Consider the following 24,911-nt stretch of genomic DNA (forward strand, 5'->3'; position numbering starts at 1 on the left):
AATTTATTGACCCACTCATCAGGAATACAAACTAACCAAACAGAGTTGTCGACCGATTTTCGTTTGAAAAGAATATCATTGCGAACTAAATAATACTGTCTGATCGCTACGCTTTCCTTTCTCCTCCACTCCTCCTTAATGTCCTTCCAGATTGGATCCTTATTTTGCTCCTTAGCGATGTCCTGGAGCGAAGACGAAATAAAGTTCTCAAACGCAACACCTTGAATGTACATCAAACAATAATGGTTTTCTTTGCAGTCCTCTTCAGCACTTTGTTTCAAACCCATAGGTGCACGTGATAAAGCATCAGCAACAACATTTGAAGATCCCTGTATGTAAACAATACTAAAATCAAATTCCTGTAGGTACAACGCCCATCGTGACAATCTGCCATGAGTTAATTTTGTCGACATAAGAAATTCCAGAGCTCGATGATCGGTGTAAACCTTAGTATGTCTGCCAAACAAAAATGTGCGAAATTTTGTGAAAGCCCAAACAACAGCCAAAGCTTCAAGTTCCGTAATCGAATAATTCTTTTCGGATTTAGAGAGAACACGACTTCCAAATGCAATAGTCTTCTGTACTACAACGCCGTTTTCTTCTATCTCTTGAAATAAATGTGCACCTAGGCCTTTGTATGATCTTTAGATAAATCCGGATGTGAAAGAAGTGGAGCAGCAACTAAAGCATCACGAAGTTGTTCAAATTCTGACTGAGCTTCCTCATCCCAACACCAATTAGAACTTTTTCCAGATAGTTCACATAAACGAGGTGTGGCCAAATTGTCCAATCTAACAAAACGTCTAAGAAAATTACAAACACCAAGGAAACTACGAACATCACGTTTTGTGGTAGGAACAGCATAATTACGAATAGCATCTAGTTTCTCTGGATCGGGAAGAATACCTTCTGTAGAAATAATGTGACCGAGAAATTTCACCTGAGAACGACCAAATTCTGATTTTTCCAAGTTCACTGTCATGCCAACTCGTGCAAAAATACGTAATAATGAATCCAAAATTTTGTTGTGCTCACTCCAAGAACGTTTAGCAATAAGAATGTCGTCAACATAGGAAGTAATATTGTCACGAAGACAAACAGGTAAAATTTCATTTAAGCTACTAATGAATGCTGCTGAAGATACAGTAAGTCCAAACGGTAATTTCCGAAACTGGTAACAGTTACCAAAGGCTAAAAAGGCAGTATATTTTCTACAATCAGGGTAGAGTTCTATTTGCCAAAAACTTGCGCGCATATCAATCGTGGATAAAACTTTAATTCCATGGAAATGTTGAAGTTCATCTAAATTTTGTGGACGGTCAGTTTCAGGAATAATAATATTATTTATCTGTCTGGAATCCAGAACCAAACGAATTGACCCATCCTTTTTAAGCACGACATGTAATGGGCTGGTATAAGGGCTGACTGCTGGCTCAATAATGCCCTGATCTAACATGTATTGAAGTTCATTCTTAACCTTGTCTCTGTAAGCCAAAGGAATAGCGTACGTTTTCTCGCGAAATGGTGTGTGTTCTTTTACTTTAAATAAATATTGTAAGCCTTGTATAGTTCCTGTGTGATGACTAAACACTGTAGCATGTGAAGTCAAAGTGTGGTGCAGCTCTTCTTTTGCAACGTCATCTGGCACTTCAGCTTTCTTAACCTTTTCATTAATTAATTCTTCGCTACTAATTATATCCTCCATCGCGTCTCTGTATCTATTGTCATTGTCATGAATAAACACACTGTCGTCATAATGCTCAACGAAAGCATCAGAAGTAAGAAACCTTAAACATTTTGTATCTGATTCAGATCTTGCTAAACACTCGAAAAATTTCAAACATTTCGGCATTCCGGCAACAGTCAAATTCACACTTCCTTCTTTAAAGTTCAAAATTGCCTTATGTGTGTTAAGAAACTCCATACCTAATATAATCTGTGTACTGAGTAATGGAACAATAATAAAATTAGCAGACAATTCGTATCCTTGACAAATAAAATTTAGGTTGGTCTGTTGTTTAACTTCCACACCTTTTCCAGAAATCGCTCCTCGAATTGTAGTTTTAGAAATAGGTAACACAGGACAGGCAATAATTCTTTCACATATACGAAAAACTGATTCACTAATGACGTTCAATGGGCTCCCAGAATCTAAAACTGCAGTGAACTTATTCTTACCCACACATACTTCAATAACAGGATGTAAAAATGCGTCTACATTATTTTCCTTTTCATCTAGCAAAATGTCTCTCATGTCTTCCAGGCGTACGTAGTGTAAAGTCGTAGTGTCATTACTTTCCGAACCGTCTATATTGCTGCCAGAAGCCGAAGCTGCTAGTCATTGTCGATTGTTTGCGTCACGTCTTTGATTATTCGCGTCATTTCGCGGATCAATTTCTACTAATTGCACTTGTCTCTCTGAAGTTCTGTCACGTGGAGGATGCCAATTAGGTCCTTCCTGTCTGTTAGATGCAAATTCTTGGTTGTGTCTGTTATTAAAATTTCTGTTTTCCTGTCTGTCTGCATAACTACTTCTTGTATAATTTCGACTGTCACTTCTGAAATTATTGTTAGATCTACTACCCTGGTTATTTCTGTAGTAAGAATTTCTGTTATTGTATGAATAATTTCTATCTTGATGATACCGATTACTGTTTCCGTATGGTTGATCATTCCGGTAGGAATTACCGTTATTATAATTGTCTGTGTAATTTCTGTTAGAACGTCTGTTATTGTCATAAGGCTGGTATCTATTGTCCTGTCTGTTACGTCTGTCATTCTCAAAGTTACCCAAATAACGTCCGTTCCGATCACTATCCCTTTTCTCTGAAAATGTATTGTAATTACTGCTACTGAAGAAATTACAAGAAGTCCCGTCGTCGTTGTCATACTCAAGTTCTTGTAGCAAAGTCTTAAAAGTCTCAATGTCGTCTTTACATCTTCCGGCTAAAGCAATTTGTCTTATGGATTGTGGCAGCTTAGTTAAACAAATGCGAATTAATTCCGTCGGGCTGTAGGGGTTGGAAAGGAACTGATTCTTTCGAATCATGTCTTCAAAATATTCTGCTGGCGTGCGGAATTCAGACTGTTTGAAATTACGCTGCATAATAAGACTGTGTTTGACTCTGTCTTGCGTGTTTTCGGACCAATATGCCGATAGAAATGCATGATAAAAATCATTCAGATTATTACAATCTCTAATGAGTGCACGCATCCGCGTCGCCGGTTCGTTTTCTAAATATCCACACATAAATTCCAGTTTGTGACTTAGTGGCCAATTTGGTGGGAGTGCATACATAAATTGATCTAACCATGCACATGGATGTATGTCATTCTTAGAATTGCGGAAGATCTTAAATTTCCGAACAGTCAAAAAGTGTTTATAGTCAAAGTTTTCGCCTCGTGGCGACAAAGACCTACCGCGTCTGTCCCAGTCCCAATGTCGATTATTGTCAAGTTCGCGCGCCTGGCGCTCTCTTGTTGCATCCCGTAAATGAAACAAATTACTTTCTTCAAACCCCTCTGCTACCTGTGATTCTAAATTTCTTTTGCTGTCTTTTCCTACAATTTCACCTTCGATTTGTTTGACTTGCTTTCGTAATGCCTCTACTTCCCTTTTAACGCGTTCATTAAACTTTCCCTGATTTTCAACATGCTTATTTATGTTCTGGTACTCTTCGGTTTCTGCAAATGGTAATGGAGCTGTATCATCCGAATCTCTATCCCCATTTAAACTAAGATTTGTCAATTTATCTGAAATCTCAACTCTTTCCGATAAGTCACCTATTTTTTCTCTCTGTTTATTTACGTCTTCCGTAAGTGTCGCGACTCGGGTTTCAGTGTTGACACATTTGGTAGTTAACTATTCATATTGTTGTGTTAGATTATTTATTCTGTCATTTGGTACGGATTCCTCGATTCTCTCAAATATTTCTTCCTTATCGTGTGCACGTTGTAAATTTAATTCTGAAAATTTTTGTACTATCACGCGATCTCTTTCTTCCTGTTCTCTATCCTGTTCCCTTTGTCTAATCTCTACTGCAATTAATCTATTATTGTTAGCATTCAAAATCGGTTGTACTTCTTCTCTGATTTCTTTCTTTAATTCATCTTTCATGTTTTTGAAACAAGTCCCTATTCGTGAATCTAACCGTGTTTCCATTGTTTCCATCTGTGTTTTTAATTCAGATCTAAACTGTGTTTCCATTGTTCCCATATCATTTTTTAATTCAGATCCCAAAGTTCCCATCCGTGTTTCCATTCGTGTTTCCATTGTTCCCATCTGTGTTTTTAATTCAGATCCCAAATTTAATATTATACCCATCAACTGCTCCATTTGATCTGGTTCGAAATTCTTTTCGCCCCTATCATTTCTCGCAAAACCAGTTTCCTGGCGAGTTCGCCATGTCAACAATTTCATCATTCTCACTATTCATCATTTTTGCCTTTTTCATTGATCGCGTAATCATTTACAAAACAAAACTCGTCACTGTACGAAAATTACACACAATGACTCTTTATCATCAACAATACCATTCACTCGAAATGTTTCCCTCAAACACGATTAACGAACAATTGAAATAATTGCACTAAATCGTCAAAAGCGTATACAAGACAACAAATCAAATTCAGAGAAAAAATACCATTATAAGAATGACAATTACCAAATCTACACATGCAAAACAGACTATAATTACTAAACTACAAGTTACTACAACAATGCTACTGTCTACTATTTTTACAATCAGAAGATTCCAAGGGACGATCCGAAGCAGTGGTCGCCACGTGCATGGGGGCTTAATTCTATGAAATGCAAATAATTTTAATTTTTTGCATTAGTAGCTGTCTGTCCGTTTACGAAGTCTCGTAACGGTTGGCCCTGACTAGTATTATTACGCTATCTGACTGCATAGAACAACAACAAGGAATGAAATGGAAATTTTCATTAACACAATTAATTAATTAATTAAGTCCCCAGCAACTATAAAACCTACGAAACCAAAGCACAAGTATCACTGTTCTGTGTGTGGGAGTGTGACTCAACGTACACATCTGGCACGGTTCTTCTTCAAAAGACAAGAATTTCAAATACCATTTATACTGAATTAATTAAAGAAAATACAAATACCATAATTACTCAAGAGAACCACAATTACACTAATCCAAGAACACAAGCCAGATGCTTTGTTGACTGAACCTGTAATGACATTATTTAAAACATGGAAATAATGAAAAATAAATCAAGTTTCGTTACCTTCATATATTTACCAAAATCACTCTCATAATTACAATATATCTCCACACCGACTCGCTATTACCACATCTCAACAAGAACCTTTCAGCATCACATCTCAGCAAGCACTCCCTACTAGCACATCTGAACACCAACTGACTACTACGAGTCCTGGACAAGCACTGCCTTCTAGCACATCTCAATAATCACTGCCAGTGGAGGCGGCGGAACAATGCTCTCTAGCGATCTCTGGCGCTGTGGCTCAGTGTAGCCACCTTTCACGGTTTATCGTATCGCGACGTCGCTGCTCGCGTTGGTCGCGATCCAGGGACTGTTAAGCAGAATATGGAATCGGTGGGTTCAGGAGGGTAATACAGAACGCCGTGCTGGATCCCAACGGCCTCGTATCACTAGCAGTCGAGGTGACAGGCATCTTATCCGCATGGCTGTAACGGATCGTGCAGCCACGTCTCGATCCCTGAGTCAACAGATGGAGACGTTTGCAAGACGAAAACCATCTGCACGAACAGTTCGACTACGTTTGCATCAGCATGGACTATAGCCCGGAGACCATGGCTGCGGTTACTCTTGACGCTGCATCACAGACAGGAGCGCCTGCGATGGTGTACTCAACGACGAACCTGGGTGCACGAACGGCAAAACGTCATTTTTTCGGATGAATCTAGGTTCTGTTTACAGCATCATGATGTTCGCATCCGTGTTTAGTGACATCGTGATGAACGCACGTTGTAAGCGTGTATTCGTCATCTCCATACTGGCGTATCACCTGGCGTGATGGTATGGGGTGCCATTGGTTACACGTCTCGGTCACCTCTCGTTCGCATTGACGGCACTTTGAACAGTGGACGTTACATTTCAGATGTGTTACGACCCGTGGCTCTACCCTTCATTCGATCCCTGCGAAACCCTACATTTCAGCAGGATAATGCCCGACCGCATGTTGCAGGTCCTGTACGGGCCTTTCTGGATACAGAAAATGTTCGACTGCTGCCCGGGCCAGCACATACTCCAGATCTGTCGCCAACTGAAAACGTCTGGTCAATGGTGGCCGAGTAACTGGCTCGTCACAATACGCCAGTCACTACTCTTGATGAACTGTGGTTTCGTGTTGAAGCTGCATGGGCAGCTGTACCTGTATACACCATCGAAGCTCTGTTTGACTTAATTCCCAGGTATATCAAGACCGTTATTACGGCCAGAGGTGGTTGTTCTGGGTACTGATTTCTCAGGATCTATGCACCCAAACTGCGTGACATCCAGGTTAACAAATTTCCTTTTTATGACGGACACACGTCCAGATCGTCCTCTCAAAACTCTGGCGTCTCTCTTCCCACATCCACCACTGCTGGCGGCTCACCTCCAACTGCCCAACGCTACGGGCTGTTCACATCCAACTGCCCAACACTACACAGACGAATAACTTCCAACAACGACTCCAACCAGGCACAGACTGCGCACAGCGCAGTCAGCGATTTTATTAGAGAGCGCTACGTGGCGTTACCAACATAAAAACCTAAACAGCTTACTTACACTATATATGTACATATCACTATTCCACGACTTTTGCTGCCTCAGTGTACATACACATACATCATGAAATTTTCCTTTTTGTCTGGGACGATGGACATCGTTGTCTCTGGAATGGAAGAGTTCCAATAACCCAGTTCGACCAAGGTTTTCGGGAAGTTTCCTTTGGTCACTAGGCGAGTATGGAAAGAAATCCCCCTCCCCCCTCCCCAAAGATTTCTAATTGGGATTCTGTCTGCTCCACTCCCATACTGTTGGAATATTTGGTTGAAAAAGATAAAGCCCTACCACAGCCCCCCTTGCTGTCATGAGTTGCGGATGAAAGATGTAAAATAAAAGAAAGAAACTGATCCAGAAAGAGTCCGCAATAAAATCAGATGGAATGCAAGTAAGTGAAGCGAAGCTAACTGTGACAGGAGCTCAGGGGCCAGGAGAGATGAGCGACGACCTGGGCGAGCTGCTGGGGCCGGTGGCGGCCGCGCTGCGGCTGCTGGGGCTCCAGGCGCCGTCGACGTCCTGGTCACTGACGTGGAGGGCGCTGCTGCTGCTCGTGGTGAACGTGTCCGTGCCCGCGATGGCCGCTTCCAAGCTGTGGGTGGCGCCGGCAGCTAAGCTCGAGGAGCTCGCCGTCGAAGTATTCGTCTGTGTCACCGGTGTCGCCATGACCGTGAAGGTAGGCAGCAGTCGACTTTGTAAGAGAAGGCGGTGCTACCGAGGTCTGGCTTGCAGTAATCAGATGTAGCCATAAAGTATCAATTATCACATCGAGAAGTCGATCTGCTATCACAAGACTTGGTATTAGCCACGGTCTACATATTTACCCTTCAATGGGGCACATTTTTTCCAACGATGAAAGACTTTACTGGAGACCTTAATGTGCGCTTACATGGGCCCTATTTTATTGCAATGTTTGACCTCTGATGACCGGCGAACTTAAGTGTTTCATTTTAGCACTCTTTCATCAGGAAATACATTTTGGCTTCCGTTCAGATATGACACGGAATGAGAAAGAAAGCAATCTAAATAATAATCTCGTTGCGTAAATGGAGTGATTAAAGGAGACTTTCACCTATTTGATGGCGACTGGGGAAACATTAGAATCGAAATCCTCCCTAAATCCCTCCACACCTCCCCCCCTTATTACCGGTGTTTCACTTCTTCGACTTCACTCATATGTGAATTAAAGAAGCGCGAGAACGCTAACAAAATAAGGACTCTTGGAAATGGTAAGTGTTCTCGAACCTTGGCCAAATCACTAAGTTCCATTATCGAACCGTGATTTAATTCAAATGAGAGTGAGGTGACAAGCAGAAGTTTCTGTGCCACATAATCGTCCAAGCACTGTGCGCAAACTCGATTAGTTCTTCGTAATGAATCTATTGACAAAGCTACAAGGATTGACAAGCCTGATATCGCGCTATATGTTATCACGTTTTTGACGATTTTCAGTCTGAAATAAGAGTATGTGGTTCATATAAAACTACCAGCACAAAATCAGTGTTATGTGTGTAAGTAACCGTATCCTCAAATGCGAACATTTTAGGTTAGGCTTTACCGTGACTGTTATTGACATTAAATGAAACAAGTTTACTGTTACCAGTCACCGTTTTATTTATTCCCACGACGCTTTTAAAAGGTTTAAACCTCCATCATCGGTTGGATTTACATTAGTTAGTATGACATTTGCGTGTTTGTTGTGTTACGATTTTTTGGGGGGAACTTGTGTCTTGTTTCTCCACTAGACAGTGCCACAAGTTCCTCCAAAAAAATCTTAACACAACACACACACACAAATGCCATACTAACTAATGTAAATCCACCCGACGATGGAGGTTTAAACCTTTGAAACGCGTCGTGGAAATAAATAAAACGGTGACTGGTAACAGTAAACCTGTTGTTTCATTTAATAACCGTATCTTTCTTTTGCCTAATATGTACGCCGTCTAGTATGGGTCCACTTTTTTTTCAGAATTTGGTAAATTTTATTTCATTATTTAACACTGTAACCAGATGGCCTTCCTGAAGCCACAGTCAAGAGGCTAATCTAAGGGAGGGAAATCGTGTCCGCCATCTGTCTGTGGATCGTGTAAACTTTGATCTGTGTAGTATCGTGTTGTAACTCCTTGTGTGTGTTATATTCTGTGATACGGAATTTGGGGACCAACCCAGCATTTGCCTAGAAGAAGCCTGGGTAACCGCTTAGAAACCACACACAGACTGATCGTCGTACCTGCCCACAGTCGTTAATCCGCCGGGCGGAAACGATCCAGGTCTGGCTCACCTCCCAGTCTGGCAAGTTAGAGCTTTGCGCGTTACACTATATGAGTAGGTCAGGTGAGTATCTGTATAGTTAACTTATATTCCAATCAGTATTGTGGCACTAACTTGCAATACAACATAAAAATGAGGTTTCACGACTCAGTTGTGTAATATGTGTCAGTCTGACAAGAGGAGACCAGAAACGAAATGAAACTTCATGTGTTGTCATTTCAATGATTACGCAATCAAGTCAAATTTACAAAGAACTTAACAGTATGAACCCACTTATCAGTATGACGTTGTACTCGTTCTGGCTCGGATGCATACACTGATTCGGTTGGGAAGGGTGTTACAAAGCCCTTGTATCCTATTTTGAGGCAAGCTGGCCTACAGCTGTTTCAAACGGCCTATGATCTCCTGACTACTGGCAGTGGGATGGAGTTAACATACCAGTTGGCCCCACACATGTTCCATAGGCACAGTTCACAGAGGCACATGCCACGTGTTGACGACCATTGTCATGTTGGAAAATGGCATCACGGTACTGTCGCACGAAACGTAACACATTGGGACGCAGCATGTCCGTGACGTACCGTTGTGACGTGAAAGTTCCATCAGTCACTACCAGCCGTGATCTAGAGTCATATCCGATGATGCCAGGAATGCCTCTCCAAAACATTGGAAGAATGGGACCTCTACCCAAGTTGCTACCACATTCGCTGACGATGATCGTCCGAGGTTGTGCAGAAATGCGATTTATTACTGAACACAGTTCGGTGCCATTCATCAGCAGGCTATGCTTCCCGGTCACACCACCATTAGAAACGTAGCCGTCTGTCCTGTGGCGATTATTCCCTAATCTGGCTGCTGCTAGTTTCTGGCCGATAGTGTGGGATGACATACAAGGTTGCAGGAAGTCAGTTACTTGTTCTCGGAAGCGAGGCGCAGAAGTCAAATGGTTAAGATGTGGTTGGTGCACAACACGGCGACCCTCTGTTGAGGTGATGACGTTGTTGACCGTAAGCGTGCGGACGCGTATGCCTGCACTCGCGTGTCCATGCAGGTCATCATCAGGTCACAGTCATATCTGAATGCCCCAGAAATCTGTATACTGAACGATTCGAGCAGGCAGGTAAATGGAGGCCCACAAAGAGGCCGCTTGCGATGTCTGTCAGGAACTGAGAACACAATATCACACGAGTAGGCGGCAACTCTGTCTCCTTCACACTGACCACTCAACATCTGATGCTGTTCACGCTCGTTAATGCCCTGCCGGGACAGCACCACACACGGGAAACACAAGTGCACTCTCGTGATCGTTCTGCCTGTCAAAGACAATGGCAACTCTAACCACTGCATACCCGGAGATTATGTTTATACGTACTCAGTCACTTTACCATTAGGCCGTGCCTTCCGGCGGCTTGACTTTTTTGTCAGACAGTGTAAATGTCGTAAAGATTAACACATGATTGTCACATCTTTATAAAATGAAATTAATGTAAGCCGAAATCTATATAGCCTGACAAGTTGTTACCATCTCATAATAATTGTTATACAGACTAATAAATAAATTACCACTGAAGATAGCACAGAAACTGCAGAAACTTGTCTGAATAGAGCGAAAATAAACAAACCATGTCTTATGTAAAGTTTAGAGTTTATGTAAAGTTTAGAGTTTCCCTCTAATTTTAGAACAGTTGCTCTTTTATGTTTTATGTAGTGGTAGGAATACAACGAGGTGCAAAAGTCATCGGATAGCGACATGCACATACACAGATGGCGGTAGTATCGCGTACACAAGGTATAAAAGGGCAGGGCACTGGCAAAGCCGTCGTCTGTACTCAAGTGATTCTTGTGAAAAGCTTTCCGACATCATTATGGTCGCACGACGGGAATTAACAGACTGAACGCAGAGTAGTGGTTGGAGCTAGATGCATGGGACGTTCCATTTCGGAAATCGTTAGAGAATTCGATATTCCGAGATCCACCGTGTCAACAGTGTGCTGAGAATTCCATGTTTCAGGTATTACCTCCTGCCACGGACAACGCAGTGGCCGACGGCCTTCACTTAAGGCCGAGAGCTTTGGCGTTTGCGTAGAGCTGTCAGTGCCAACAGACAAGCTACACGAGGTGACATAAACGCAGAAATCAATGTGGAACATACGACGAACTGCGAAATTTGGCGTTAACGGGTTATGGCAGCAGGCGATCGACGTTTAAGTGCGGTTGTTAATGGCACGAAACGGGCAGCGCCTCTCCTGGGCTCGTGACCATTTCGGTTGCACCCTAGACGACCGCAAATCCGTGAGCTGGTCCGATGAGTACCAATTCCATCTGACGGTAGGGTGTGGTACAGACCCCACTAAGCCATGGACCCAGTATGTCAACAGGGCACTGTGCAAGCTGATGATGGCTCCATAATGGTGTAGGCTGTGTTTACATGGAACAGTGTTTTATGGTCCAACTAAACCTGTCATTGACTGTAAATGGTTATTTTCGGCTAACTGGAGACCACTGGCAGTCATTCATGGAATTCATGTTCCCAAAAAACGGTGGAATTTTTTGGTTGACAATGCGCAATGTCACTGGGCCACAACTGTTTGCGATTGATATGAAGAACATTCTGGGCAATTGGAGCAAATGATATAGCCACCCAGATCGCCCCACATGAACCCCGTTGAACATGTATCGGACATAGTCGAGAGGTCGGTTCGTGCAAAAAATCCTGTACCGGCAACACTTTCGCAATTATGGACGGCTATAGAGGCAGTCCGTCTTAGTATAACTGCAGGGGACAGGGGACTTTCTGAGTCCACGCCACGTCGAGTTACTGCACTACGCCGGGCAAAAGGAGTCCCGATAAGACATTGGGAGGTATCCCATGGCATTTGTCATCTCAGTGTATGCAAATAAAATACAGCTTGCTAGCCGTTCAGCTGGGTGGACACATTGCGCGTTGTGCCACCAGGTTGCAGCCTTCCTGTGGCAGCAGGAGCGGACGAAGCAGCTGGCGCTGCTGTTGGCGGACTGCAGACGTCGCTTCGTGTGTAGCGGAGGCGGTCCCGGCGACACGCGGGCCCGCTACCGGCGACACATCCGCCGCATCGTCGTCTACATGCAGGTCAGTGGTAACACACGTCCCTGAGCCAGCCTGACGTTCTAGTGGTGATATCTTTCGCGGCGACAAACCCGATGAATCGGCCATGTTAGGGGAGCACATCTCGCAACTGGGCGGATCCCCAATGTCCTTGTAATACAGGGAATTACCGCACAATATATATTAAGCAAGAGGCTCCCTATCATGGGATTAGAGTATAGCTGGGGCTAGTGTTTGAGGTTCCATTCCATGCACTATACATACTTAATATTCCAGGTTCAACCATGAGACCAATTGGCGAGTAACTTAACACTGACACATTACCCAGTTCCTAGTGTCCACAAGCTAGGACAACAGCCATTCTCGTTAACATTAGACGTGCAAGAGCGGTTTCGCTAAAGCGCTCTCAGCAACGACTCGTCAAATGCAAAGAGAAATGGCACATGAAGCACTGGAGCATTCATTTGAGGTGTCAAGTCACGTGAACGCGTGAGATTTTATAGTATCTCAGGCTCATTGTGGTCACAACGAAGTACTCTGAAAGACCATAAGATGTTTATCAATAAAACGACCGCCATCTATCTCATCCTATGGCGCGACGTCATGGGCATCGGGCTTTTTACGGTACATAAAGAGATACAGGGGAGGTAACAGGCGAACTTCCTCAACAGTGAGTCGTCCATTGTTGTGACAGGGATCTGGCCAACATGAGTACCTCCTTGGAAGGGACACGCGCGGTAAGTGCTGGGGCTGTCGATTGCGGTGCTCGGCCACACTTATGAGTTACTGGTTTCAGAGTTCCTTCTGGAGACAAGATGTCGCGCCTTGGTAGACCACGCACCGATCACCCATAAAAGAGTCTAAAACTACCCGTCATGCTCATGTTTGCCTTCCTAAGGGTAACAGGCGTCTCCAAGCAGGCTGTGATGTGCAGCAAAGGAAACATGTAAGTGTCCTCGATCTTTCTTCATCAAATATGTCGAGAGAAACCACATCAATACGAGTTATAAGCATACTATATCAATATACCAACTCCCCACCATCAGACACTCAGGAACACAGTTCGAAGGGAACCTGGGCTCGACATTGGGTAGGTCTGACCAGCCACGTTATGCAGGGTCATACGGCCTACAGTCTGACAAGGTGTTCATCATACAGGTACCGACTGTGATATATCGATGCATGATGCAGTATGAGTTGGCCAAGATGGCAGCACCTCCTCCTGGATCACTGTGGGCACCGTCTTCAGGCACAAGTCGGCAGTCAGTGGCGACCTTCAATTAAAGGGTCCATCCTCTAGTAAGCAGGCCTGACCCAGAGGTAGAATGTAAAGCTACGTACTATCTGAAGTACACACGGCGTTCAGTAGCTTGTAGAACAGTGTAGGGTAATTAAAAACGTTATCAGGGGCTGATCCAAGGACTCGATAATTGGTCCATTCGCTTTTACATCTGTTGGATGGGGTGGATACTGTGTAAGGTGTTGATGCATACACAGATGACGTCCTGGTTGTTATGTAAGTAGACTCCAGGGCGAGACTTGAGGAAGAGACGAATGATGTGTATGCTCAGATGCAGCGGTGGAGCAGCGATAAAAAACTAGATATAGTCGTCTATATAACTATCTATATTTCTCTAAAGTGGAGACAGTTTCTAGCCAGAAATCCTTCACTGAGACTTAATAGAATACTTATAAAACGCAGCTGTGCTAGGAGATATTTAGGCATTCTTATTGATGAGAAAAAGAACTTTGTAGAGCATGTAAAACTTATTAATCAAAAAGCGATTAAAATTATGTAGGAGTTTATCATGCTGGCTTTGGCGATTATAAATTACCGCTACATGTGGAGCCGTCATATCAGGGAGCTATCTTCAACGCTATTGCGGATTTTGGTGCCGACGTCTGGGCACATCGCCTTCGACTGGAGAGCTACGAAAAATACTGCGCCGAATACAGCGGATCATGCTCCTGAGGTTCACTGTAGCCTTTCATACTACAGATGGTTTGCTGATAATTCTTGAGATATGTCCGATGGCAATCGTAGCTTGCAGGGCAGCGTTGTAGTGGTTGGGGCGAGAAGAAGATGACTGAGATCGCAGGAGCTTATATGTTTAATAATAGACACGTAAGTGCCTGGAGCTGAGACGAATGCAATCTAATTGGGATGCTAGACGCACTGCAAGGCACCTGTACAGCATATTTACAAGCATTAAGAACAATCTTAGTAAGTGCGTCTTTGACCCTACTCGTTGTATGGTGCACCTGTTAACAGTTCATAGTCCATGACCAAACGATTTATATCGACTGGGATTTAGTAATACTTCAGTGTGTGAATGTGGAGAGCAAGGTTAAGCTGATCATGTCGTTTTCAGTTGTCTACGTTTCCATGTGGAGAGGTAATGCAAACAACTAGACTGCGATCTGCAAACAACCGTAAACTACCAAAACTTATATGATTGCACATCGAAATTCTGAAAATCAGTTGCTCAATTTTCACTCTTTAAGATTAAGTGAATGCTGCGAATGTCAAAACAACGTCAATATGTCAGAAGAACAAAACAGTACACCAACAAAAAGCGTTTTCTTCATAACAGAGAATGATAGCCACGAATAACATGTAATTGTTGTTGTTGTTTTTGGGGAAGGAGACCAGACAGCGTGGTCATCGGTCTCATCGGATTAGGGAAGGGTGGGGAAGGAAGTCGGCCGTGCCCTTTCCGAGGAACCATCCCGGCATTTGCCTGGAGTGATTTAGGGAAATCACGGAAAACCTAAATCAGGATGGCCGGACGCGGGATTCAACCGTCGTCCTTTCGAATGCGAGTCCAGTGTCTAACCACTGCGCCACCTCGCTCAGTGTAAACATGTAATTAATAGAAGTTATACAGTCGAGTGTTGTTATGGTCTCGCATACCAGTGGGGGCGGGGGGGGGGGGGGGGGGCAATACAGAATAATATAACAACAATTGCAACATAAGCTGGAAGTTATTCACACAGAACTTTAATTACACTCCTTTTATTCTATGTTGCTTTTATTTGATTATATTTTCAACATTCTGCTTTGTTTCAGTGCCAGTATTAACAAAAGTTGCCTTACATAAAATAAAAAAAGATTCTAATCGTATGTAAAGTGCATCAGCCGTAAGACACTATCAATGCACATTAGCAAGAATAATGTTACCGAGCACAGCTCCACTAAAGCAGGGTTACTAATCACCGTTTATTCCTTCTCCAAAGAATATGCAGGAAAATATTGCACGATTCGAATCAAGAATAGCTGCAAATATGAGTAAGTTAGAAGTAGCGAAGCAATTTAAACCACTTAATTAAGACAAGTCTTCGGGTACAGACTGTAACAATTGCATTCCTTTCAGGGTATTTTGATGAAGTAGTTCAGTTGCTAACAGTCGTATATAACCGTTCGTTAGACGAAAGATGCACACCTAAAGACCGGAAAGTTGCGCAGATGACAATAATGCACAGGAGAGGAAATAGAAGTAATACACTGAATTAAAGGCCCATATCGTTAATATCGATTTGTAGTAATATTTTGGAACTTTATGAAATACCTCAAAGAAAACTATGTATTGACACATAACCATCACGGATTGAAAAAATACTGTTCTCGTGAAAATCAGCTGGAACTTTATTCATACGGAGTAATGAGTGCTATCGACAGGGAAAATCTCAAGTTGATTCCATATTTTTAGAGCTCCTGTTTTGATACCGAACCTTGCAAGCGGCTTCTACTCAAATTGTGTGTCTATGGAGTACCGTCGCAGTTGTGTCGTTAGAGTATCTAAACGAATTGCAAAATGACTTAGATAAAATATCTATGTGGTGAGAAAAGTGGCAATTGACCATAAAGGAAAGGTCGTCACGTTAGTACTAAAAAAAAATCCCTTAAATTTCGGATACACGATAGATCACACAAATTTAAAGATTGTCGATTCAAATAAATATCCATGGATTACAATTACTTACTTGTTAAGTTGTAAGTATCAGATAGTAAATGTTGTGGGGCGGGAGAACTAGAAACAGCGTTTTATTGGCAAGGTATCTATTAACAAATTGCCTTCAGTACGCTTGTCCATCCTCTTCTGGAGTATTGTTGCACCCTATGGGATCGTTACCGGAGAGAACTGACCGAGGACATCGAAAAAGATCAAAGAAATGCAGCTTGTTTTTGTTATCCAAAAATATGAAATATAGTGTCACAGATACGATACTCGGATTGGTAGTTATTATCAGCAAGACGTTCATCGTCGCAGCGAAATGTTGGTACCAAATTTCAATGACCAAATTTTGTTGACTTCCACCTACAAGGGGGGGGGGGGGGGGTGAAAACAATCGTAATAAAATAAAAATAAATCAGAAACCGCACGGAAAGATTTGCAAGTTCTTTTCTCCCATGAACTATTAGTAAGTGGAACGGTCGAGAAATATGCTTAAAGTTGTTCTGTGAGTCCTCTGGCTAACACGTTAAGTGTGAATTGCAGAATGATCGAGTAGAAGTAAAGGGACATTGACGAACCACGGATGGCTTCCAGGTGATGGTGGTTGTACCGACGACGCTGTGGCTTCTGGACCCGCTGGTGGGCGCCGGCTCTTCTGCGCGGCGCCTCCCGATGCCCATGTGGGTACCGCCGGGCCTGCGCTCCTCACCAGGTCACCAGATCCTCTACGCCTTCCAGGCTCTCGCCATGATCACCGTGGTCGAAGCGTCGCTCTACCTCGACGTCTGCTTTGTCGTTCTCATGCTCAGCGTCTCCGCAGAGCTGCACGTGCTCAACGACGCCATTGCCTCCATCAAGGCTCCAGCAGTTCTGGTCAGTAACTGCACTAACTGCACATAAATATGACACCATCTCTCTCTCATAAACACCTCTTGCCTGGCGTCTCTGGTGCTATTCTATGATCCAAAGCGTCTGAGATTATTATGTCACTCTACTGCATGTATCAAGGGTTTATCGGTAAACCTTGTCTGCTGCTGATACTAGTTGGCTACCCACCAACGGACACATACACTGCTGAAATCTATTACTTCACTTTCATATGGGAGGGGTTATAACGCTCTGAATTCTGCTGGGGACACTTTCAGTGAGGCGCCTGTGGAGGAATGATAACCCATTCTTCCTGAAGAGCCGAAACCGGGAAGAGTATTAATGTTAGAAGCTGGGTTTTGGAGTGAACTTGACACTCTTAGCTCATTCCGCAGCTGATCCATGAGGTTCAGGTCAGAACGCTGGACAGGACAGTCCATTTCAGGAATTTTACTGTCCAAAAAACCCTGGCCTCACAGAAGATAATTTACTACAGGATGCAATGTCATGTTGAACTATTCCTGTACTGTATCCAGTACACAACGCAGTAAAATGTGCTCATGTCCTTCCGCATCATTGTTGTTTACTTAAGCACAATTAGGGAACCATACTCTAATCACGAAAAACACCCCCGTACTGTACTTCGCTGTTGGCATCACACGTGACAGCAGGTAACATTCCACAGGCGTTTGACAAACGCAGACCGTTCTATGTATTGCCTCAGGGCATAGTGTGCTTCATCACTCCAAATCACTCGTTTCCAGTCGTCCACTGTCCAGTGGCGTCGCTTTTTACACCACCACAAGATCCGCTTAACACAAACTATAGATGTGTCCCGCTACAAGATGTTAGACGATTGTGTCCATTCTTTTTACTCCCCGCCAACAGTCATTGTGATAGCGCGATTGTTGGTAGCACTGTGGACCTCACGAATAATTTCTTCCGCTGCTTTCACGCGATTGTTACAACCAACCTCCTCAACGGTCGGAAGTACCTTTCCGTCAGTACATGAAGTATTCCTGGTCTTTGCTTGGCTGTGCTTCTTTCTTCGCGTTTCCACTTCACAATTACATCGCCAGCAGTCGAATTAGGCAACGTTAGAATGGTGTAAGCCAACCTCGGGGAAGATCAGTTGCCGGCCGAAGTGGCCGTGCGGTTAAAGGCGCTGCAGTCTGGAACCGCAAGACCGCTACGGTCGCAGGTTCGAATCCTGCCTCGGGCATGGATGTTTGTGATGTCCTTAGGTTAGTTAGGTTTAACTAGTTCTAAGTTCTAGGGGACTAATGACCTCAGCAGTTGAGTCCCATAGTGCTCAGAGCCATTTGAACCATTATTAAAGTAAAAATAAAAAAAAAAATAATTGAAGATCAGTTTAGATTCCAGAGAAATCTCATAGAAGATAAGGAAAGGCACACCTACGTTTATAGCCTTTGTATACTTAGAGCAACCTTTCGACAATGTTGACTGGAATACTCTCTTTCAAATTGTAAAGGTAGCAGGCCTAAAATACAGAGAGCGTAAGGCTATTTACAATTTGTACACAAGAGTCGAGGGGCATGAAAAGGAAGCAGTGGTTGGGAAGGGAGCGAGACAGGGTTGTAGCCTATCATCGATGTTATTCAATCTGTACATTGAACAAGCACTAAAGAAAACCAAAGAAAAATTGGAGAAGGAATTAAAGATGCTGGAGAAGCAATAAAAACTTGGAAGTTTGTCGAAGACATTGCAGTTCTGTCAGAGACAGGAAAGGACTTGGAAAAGCAGTTGAACGGAATGAATAGTGTCTTGAAAGGTGGATATAAGATGAACATGAAGAAAAGCAAAACAAGCGTAATAGAATGTAGCGGAATTAAATCAGGTTATGTTGAGGGAATTATACTTCTATTAGGAAACGAGGCACTTAAAGTAGTAGTTGAGTTTTGTTGTTTGGGCAGCAGAATAACTGATGATGGCCGAAGTAGAGGGGATATAAAACGTAGATTGGCAATAGAAAGAAAAGCGTTTCTGAAGAGGACAAATTTTGTAAGATCGAACATACACTATGTGATCAAACGTGATTGGTATCACTTGTGTCATACGTCTGGACGCGAGATTTCCACTCTCCTAATCATCCCTATGTCCACTGTTTCCAAGTGATAGTGAAGTGGAAACATGAAGGAACACGTACAGCATAAAAGCGTACAGGCCGACCTCGTCTGTTGACTGACAGAGGGTAATGTGTAATAGGCAGACATCTATCTAGACATCACACAGGAATTACAAACTGCATCAGGATCCACTGCAAGTACTATGACAGTTAGGCGGGAGGTGAGAAAACTTGGATTTCACGGTCGAGCGGCTGCTCATAAGCCAAACATCACGCCGGTTAATGACAAATGACGCCTCGCTTGGTGTAAGGAGCGTAAAAAATGGACAATTGAGCAGTGGAAAACGTTGTGTGGAGTATGAATCACTGTACACAATGTGGCGATCCGATGGCATTGTGTGGGTATGGCGAATGCCCGGTGAACGTCATCTGCCAGCGTGTGTAGTGCCAACAGTAAAATTCGGAGGCGGTGGTGGTATGGTGTGGTCGTGTTTTTCATGGAGGTGGCTTGCACCCCAAGTTGTTTTGCGTGACACTATCACAGCACAGGCCTACACTGATGTTTTAAGAACCTTCTTGCTTCCCACTGTTGAAGAGCAATTCGGTGATGGCGATTGCATCTTTCAACACGATCGAGCACCTGTTCATAACGCACCGCCTGTGGCGGAGTGATTACATGACAATAACATCTCTGTAATGGACCGGCCTGCACAGAGTCCTGACCTGAATCCTGCAAAACACCTTTGGGATGTTTTGGAACGCCGACTTCGTGCCAGGCCTCACCGACCGACATCGATATTTCTCCTCAGTGCAGCTCTCCGTGAAGAATGGGCTGCCATTCCTCAAGATACCTTCCAGCACCTGATTGAACGTATGCCTGCGAGAGTGGAGCCGGCCGAAGTGGCCGTGCGGTTAAAGGCGCTACAGTCTGGAACCGCAAGACCGCTACGGTCGCAGGTTCGAATCCTGCCTCGGGCATGGATGTTTGTGATGTCCTTAGGTTAGTTAGGTTTAACTAGTTCTAATTTCTAGGGGACTAATGACCTCAGCAGTTGAGTCCCATAGTGCTCAGAGCCATTTGAGCCTGCGAGAGTGGAAGATGTCATGAAGGCTAGTAGTGGTGGACCAACACCATACTGAATTCCAACATTATCGATGGAGGGCACCACGAACTTGTAAGTCATATTCAGCCAGGTGTTTGTATGGAGTGTAGCCTTGTATGGAAGTGAAACATGGACGATAAACAGTTTAGGTTAGAAGAGAGTATAAGCGTTTGTAAGATGGTGCTACAGAAGGATGCTGAAGGTTAGATGGGTAGATCACATAACTAATAAGGAGGTACGGAATAGAACTGGGGAGAAAAGAAATTTGTGGCACAACATGACAAGAAGAAGGGATCGGTTGATAGGACACATTCTGAGACATAAGGGATCAACAATTTAGTAGTGGACGGAGGTGTGTGTGTGTGTGTGGGGGGGGGGGGGGAGGGGAGTAAAAATCTTAGAGGGAGACCAAGAGATGAATACGTTAAGCAAGTTCAGGAGGATGTAAGTTACAGTAGTTAGTTGGAGGCGAAGAGGCTTTCACAGGATGGAGTAGCACGGAGAGCTGCATGAAACCAGTCTTCGGACTGATGACCACAACACATAGCAGAACGGGGGAAATGTGAGTAGTCGAAGTTCGAGTTCACTGTATCTCCTGAGCGACACATTATGTTGTTTCTACTTCCCTTATGACAACACATGACTCCTCGCCTCGTTGTATACTGACGGCTCCGCTTCTCGTGACCTCTAGTGCACACCGCCACAAAGTGAACATTTACATATTACTGCAAGGATTCTAGACATACAACGAATTTATATGTTTTTAAAGAAATTAAATGTAATTTATTTCCTTCGATTTTAAATTAGACGGTGCTTGTTCATTCTTTGATTATTTAATACATGCTGGTAACTGTCATTCATTTACAGAAATGAAATTGAATTTATTTACTCAATATTGTTGTTATACCTTGCTTATCTTGAGTTAATTGTATTCTCGCCTCACCACTGCACCTTATGGCGTTAGGGTGAGGACACCTTGTAACACCCCGCGTCTTCTCTGTACGGCTGACTGCACGTACTTTCCCTAAAATTTTCGGGGATTAGCAAAAATGTCCCTCTCTTATCATTTTTATAGGCTTGTTTCGATATTTGTTGCGGTTCGTAGTCACTTCGTAAATTTTATTGCTCCTTTCGTTTATCGGCAAAAGACCCACACATCAGAGAAGAATACGGTATTTCAGTTCAACATTATTGTTATTTCATCCCGGACTTTCCACTGTTTGAGTATTTCAGTTCAGTTTTATCACAGCTGTGCTCTGCAGTACTGCGAAAATTGTGATTGCTAATCAATATCGTCTATTACTGTGTTATGAAAGTTTCCTTTTCGATATGGATAAGTTCATTGTGCGTCCTCGAGTGGTACGTCTTCGAGTGCAAGCAATGTAACCACCGACACGAAAAAAAGAAACAGAAAATAGTTCAAAGGAAATACAGTGATAAATATTAATCTTACAGTTTTTTTTGTGTAGTGACAAAATATGCCCAGTCACCGAGAGTGTTGTGCGTGGTGAAAAATTCAGTAATGCTGCTATAGTTCCCAGTAAACTGAAACTACATTTGTCAACAAAACATTCCTCTCTTTTTAGATGTAAATTATTTTCGTCGGTTATTGGAACAAAACAAAAAACAAGTGAACCTTATGACTACGTCGGTATGTGTTTCGCAAAAGGTATAGACGAATATATCATAAAGGCCAAAAAACCACACACAATAGCAGAAACACTGTTAGTGCCCGTGTAAAGATATTGTAAAAATAGTTCTTGTTTCAGAATCTGCTACTGTAATTTCAGAAATCTCTCTCTCCGATGACGCAATCAGTCACCGTGCTAGTGACACGTCCAGTGACATCGAAGCCATTTTGAAGGAGAAAATGAAGAGCAGTTGTAAGCACTCAATTCAGACCGACGAATCCATCGATATTGGCGGTAACACACGACTTCTTTCCTACAAAAGACATGTTGATCGCAATGTAATTGTAGGTAATTTCTTTTTTTACCCCGTCGAGCAGTCGATGAGGAAATATTTCGTGCGACTAATGAATATTTGGTCCGTAATGAATTAACATGACAGGATTGCGTTAGTGTTTTGTACAGAGGGAGCCGCTTCTGTGACATGTCGAGTAAGGGATTCGTGGGTAAAGTATGCGAAGTAAATTCTAATTTAAATAACGACCATAGTCATATTCACGGCGAAAAAACTTTTGCCAAGTTTTTTCCGTCTCCTCTGAAAATTGTGATGGGTGAAGCAGTCCAACCGTGAACTTCATTAAATAGCGGCCCATAAATACGCGACTTTTTAAGGTTTTATGTCAATAAATTGGATCACAGCACCTTACACTCCTGCTACATACGACAATATGATGGGCATCTCGACGTAAAGTGTTAACAAGCATGTCTGAACTTAAGAAATGAGGTACTTCCGTTTTTAACTACTGAGAGGCATGACAATGCGGACTTACATGCAGTTGATGAATGGATATCTAAGCTGGCATTAACTTTCCGATATTTTCGTACATTTACATGAACGAAACAGAAAAATAAAAGGCAGAAACAAAAACATTCTGACTAGTATGGATAATATTCAAGGATTTGTTAACAAGATAAATTTGTGGACACAGAAAATTGAAAATGAATTCAGTGAGTTGTTCCTAACAGACTATAATAAGATTTTGATGGAAATGCTTAAAGAACATTTGGTACTCTTGCAGCAGAATTTCAAAAAATATTTTGGAGAAAGTGTTGAAGATTTCGACTGGGTTCGCAATCCATTCGTGGATTCGAAACATCTTCCGAATAATTTAGGTTTAGGCATACAAAAGGAACTGGCAGAATTAAAAGCAGACATTGAAATGAAAAATTTTAGAAGCACCCTTGGATGTATTTTGCTTGTCAATCAACAGAAACACCCAACTATCCCCGACATAACAGTTAACGTGGTATTACCATTTTCAACTACGAATTTATGCGAATTCGGCTTCTCCATGTGGACTGAAATTAAAACATCAAAGAGACAGAGACAGACTCAGATCCATCGACAAAGAAATGAGGCTTGCTGTGTCGACGATTCCGCCACGAATCAGCCGTTTTTTGTGCAGCTAGGAAGACTCATGTATCACATCGACGGCATTAGTAAAGTTATTTACATCAAAATTCGTACTAGAAATGGCTATTGTCTACAGTGAATTAAATTTAAAAAGTTGTTAATAAATACACGAGTCTATTTCTGTGTAATAACAATAATAATAATAATAACTGATTACATAACAACGTAATAATATAATTACGATTTTGAGGAAATAGACATTTTGGTGTGACCTGTTGAATCCGTTTGGGTGTATCGTGTTTAATTAAAGGTTGCGGAACACTGATATAGTGGCCAATTCTGCATTACATCCAGATAACTTTTAATCGTATATGTATGAGGTGATCCCCACCGCAGCAAATGGGGAACATCAAGGGAGGCGCACAATCCGTACTGTATTCTTCCACCTGCAAAGCATAGTGAGATTATGTGGTGGCTTTAGCGACCATACCTTTGATCTTACTGAAAGGAAAGCCAACTTGTCAGATACATGAAACAGTTTCGGGTGAGTATTTTCGTTTAACAGGATAGGTGCTGTTCTAAGCAGGGAAACGCATTTTCCACAATTGCAGTGCTCCACTCTCACGACTGATGCGTCCAAGATTCGTTTGATGCATATGAAAATGTCCTACAAAAATTCCTTGTTTGCAAATTTTTCTGTATCTGTAATATTTTAAATTTGAATAATTAATACTACATTACCTAATTTCATTTATCTCTCAAAGATTCGTTTTAGTTGCGGAAATTGTATAAAAGTCACTGGGTCACCATTCACTGTTTTCTACATACATTGCTATGATAACTGAGAGCGTTTTGGATACCATAGATGCCCACAAAGCTTATTGGGTAGGCGTGCTTTTCACTTTGTTCACCCTGATGTAGCATATGTTACTTTAGTTGTCAGTATCACTGCAAGTAACTGCGGTTGACAAGCAATGGTTTCTATAGAGTGAAGTTATGAAATTTCGAGAGTGTCAATGCGATAAGCAGGAGAAATAGTGATATGGCAGTTCTGATGTTTCTGCATGTTAAAGTCGTGTTGCAGGGCCGACCCAGGGTTTAAGGATTCAACGGCGTAGAAGGAGCATGAAGTTAAGACCTTACTCGTAGGTAGATTTGAGGAACTGCCCTTTGGGGAGACTTAGCCAGTTGTTCAGTTCTGCTAAATGGGTAATAAATGTTACCAATATTTTACGTCACTGGTAACTCTCCTCAGAACGCATTTTCGTAATCAAATGTTGAATGTTTCAGTCCTGATGCAAAGTAAAACACAAATGGGTAACAGAAACTGCCTACAGCATTCCTACATATTCTGACTCACAATCGGGACAAATTTTAAATAATATGTCTTGAATTCTAAGTCGCAGTAACATAGAAACTTCAGTGTTATACATTATTTTCGAATCGTCTGCATTATGGATGCGTAGTTATTATGACTAATTTTTAAACTGTTCACTTTGACTTATTGGCAATCGGACGAGTAAAGGGGTTTGTTATATCAGAAAAAACGGGTTGCTATCATCTAAACTACCAACGTGTGTTCTGACTGCTATTATTAAGGGGAAATAAAATAATGGTATTTCTTCAACATTCAAGGGCAACTGCCTTGCCGCAGTGGATACACCGGTTCCCATCAGATCACCGAAGTTAAGGGCTGTCGGGCGCGGCCAGCACTTGGATG

At 42.6% G+C, this 24,911-nt stretch overlaps 1 protein-coding gene across 1 annotated transcript in view; it reads left to right on the forward strand.

The window, feature by feature from the left end:
- Nucleotides 1-7,163: 7,163 nt before the first annotated feature.
- Nucleotides 7,164-24,911, forward strand: part of LOC126204746 (uncharacterized) — a 42,325-nt gene continuing 24,577 nt past the window's right edge. The window contains exons 1-3 of the mRNA XM_049938867.1: nucleotides 7,164-7,454; nucleotides 12,009-12,161; nucleotides 16,688-16,966. Of these exons, the coding sequence (XP_049794824.1) occupies nucleotides 7,164-7,454; nucleotides 12,009-12,161; nucleotides 16,688-16,966 (723 nt within the window). The remainder of the gene's footprint in view (nucleotides 7,455-12,008; nucleotides 12,162-16,687; nucleotides 16,967-24,911) is intronic.

The sequence above is a fragment of the Schistocerca nitens genome, chromosome 1, assembly GCF_023898315.1.
Source record: "Schistocerca nitens isolate TAMUIC-IGC-003100 chromosome 1, iqSchNite1.1, whole genome shotgun sequence".
Taxonomy (NCBI): domain Eukaryota; kingdom Metazoa; phylum Arthropoda; class Insecta; order Orthoptera; family Acrididae; genus Schistocerca; species Schistocerca nitens.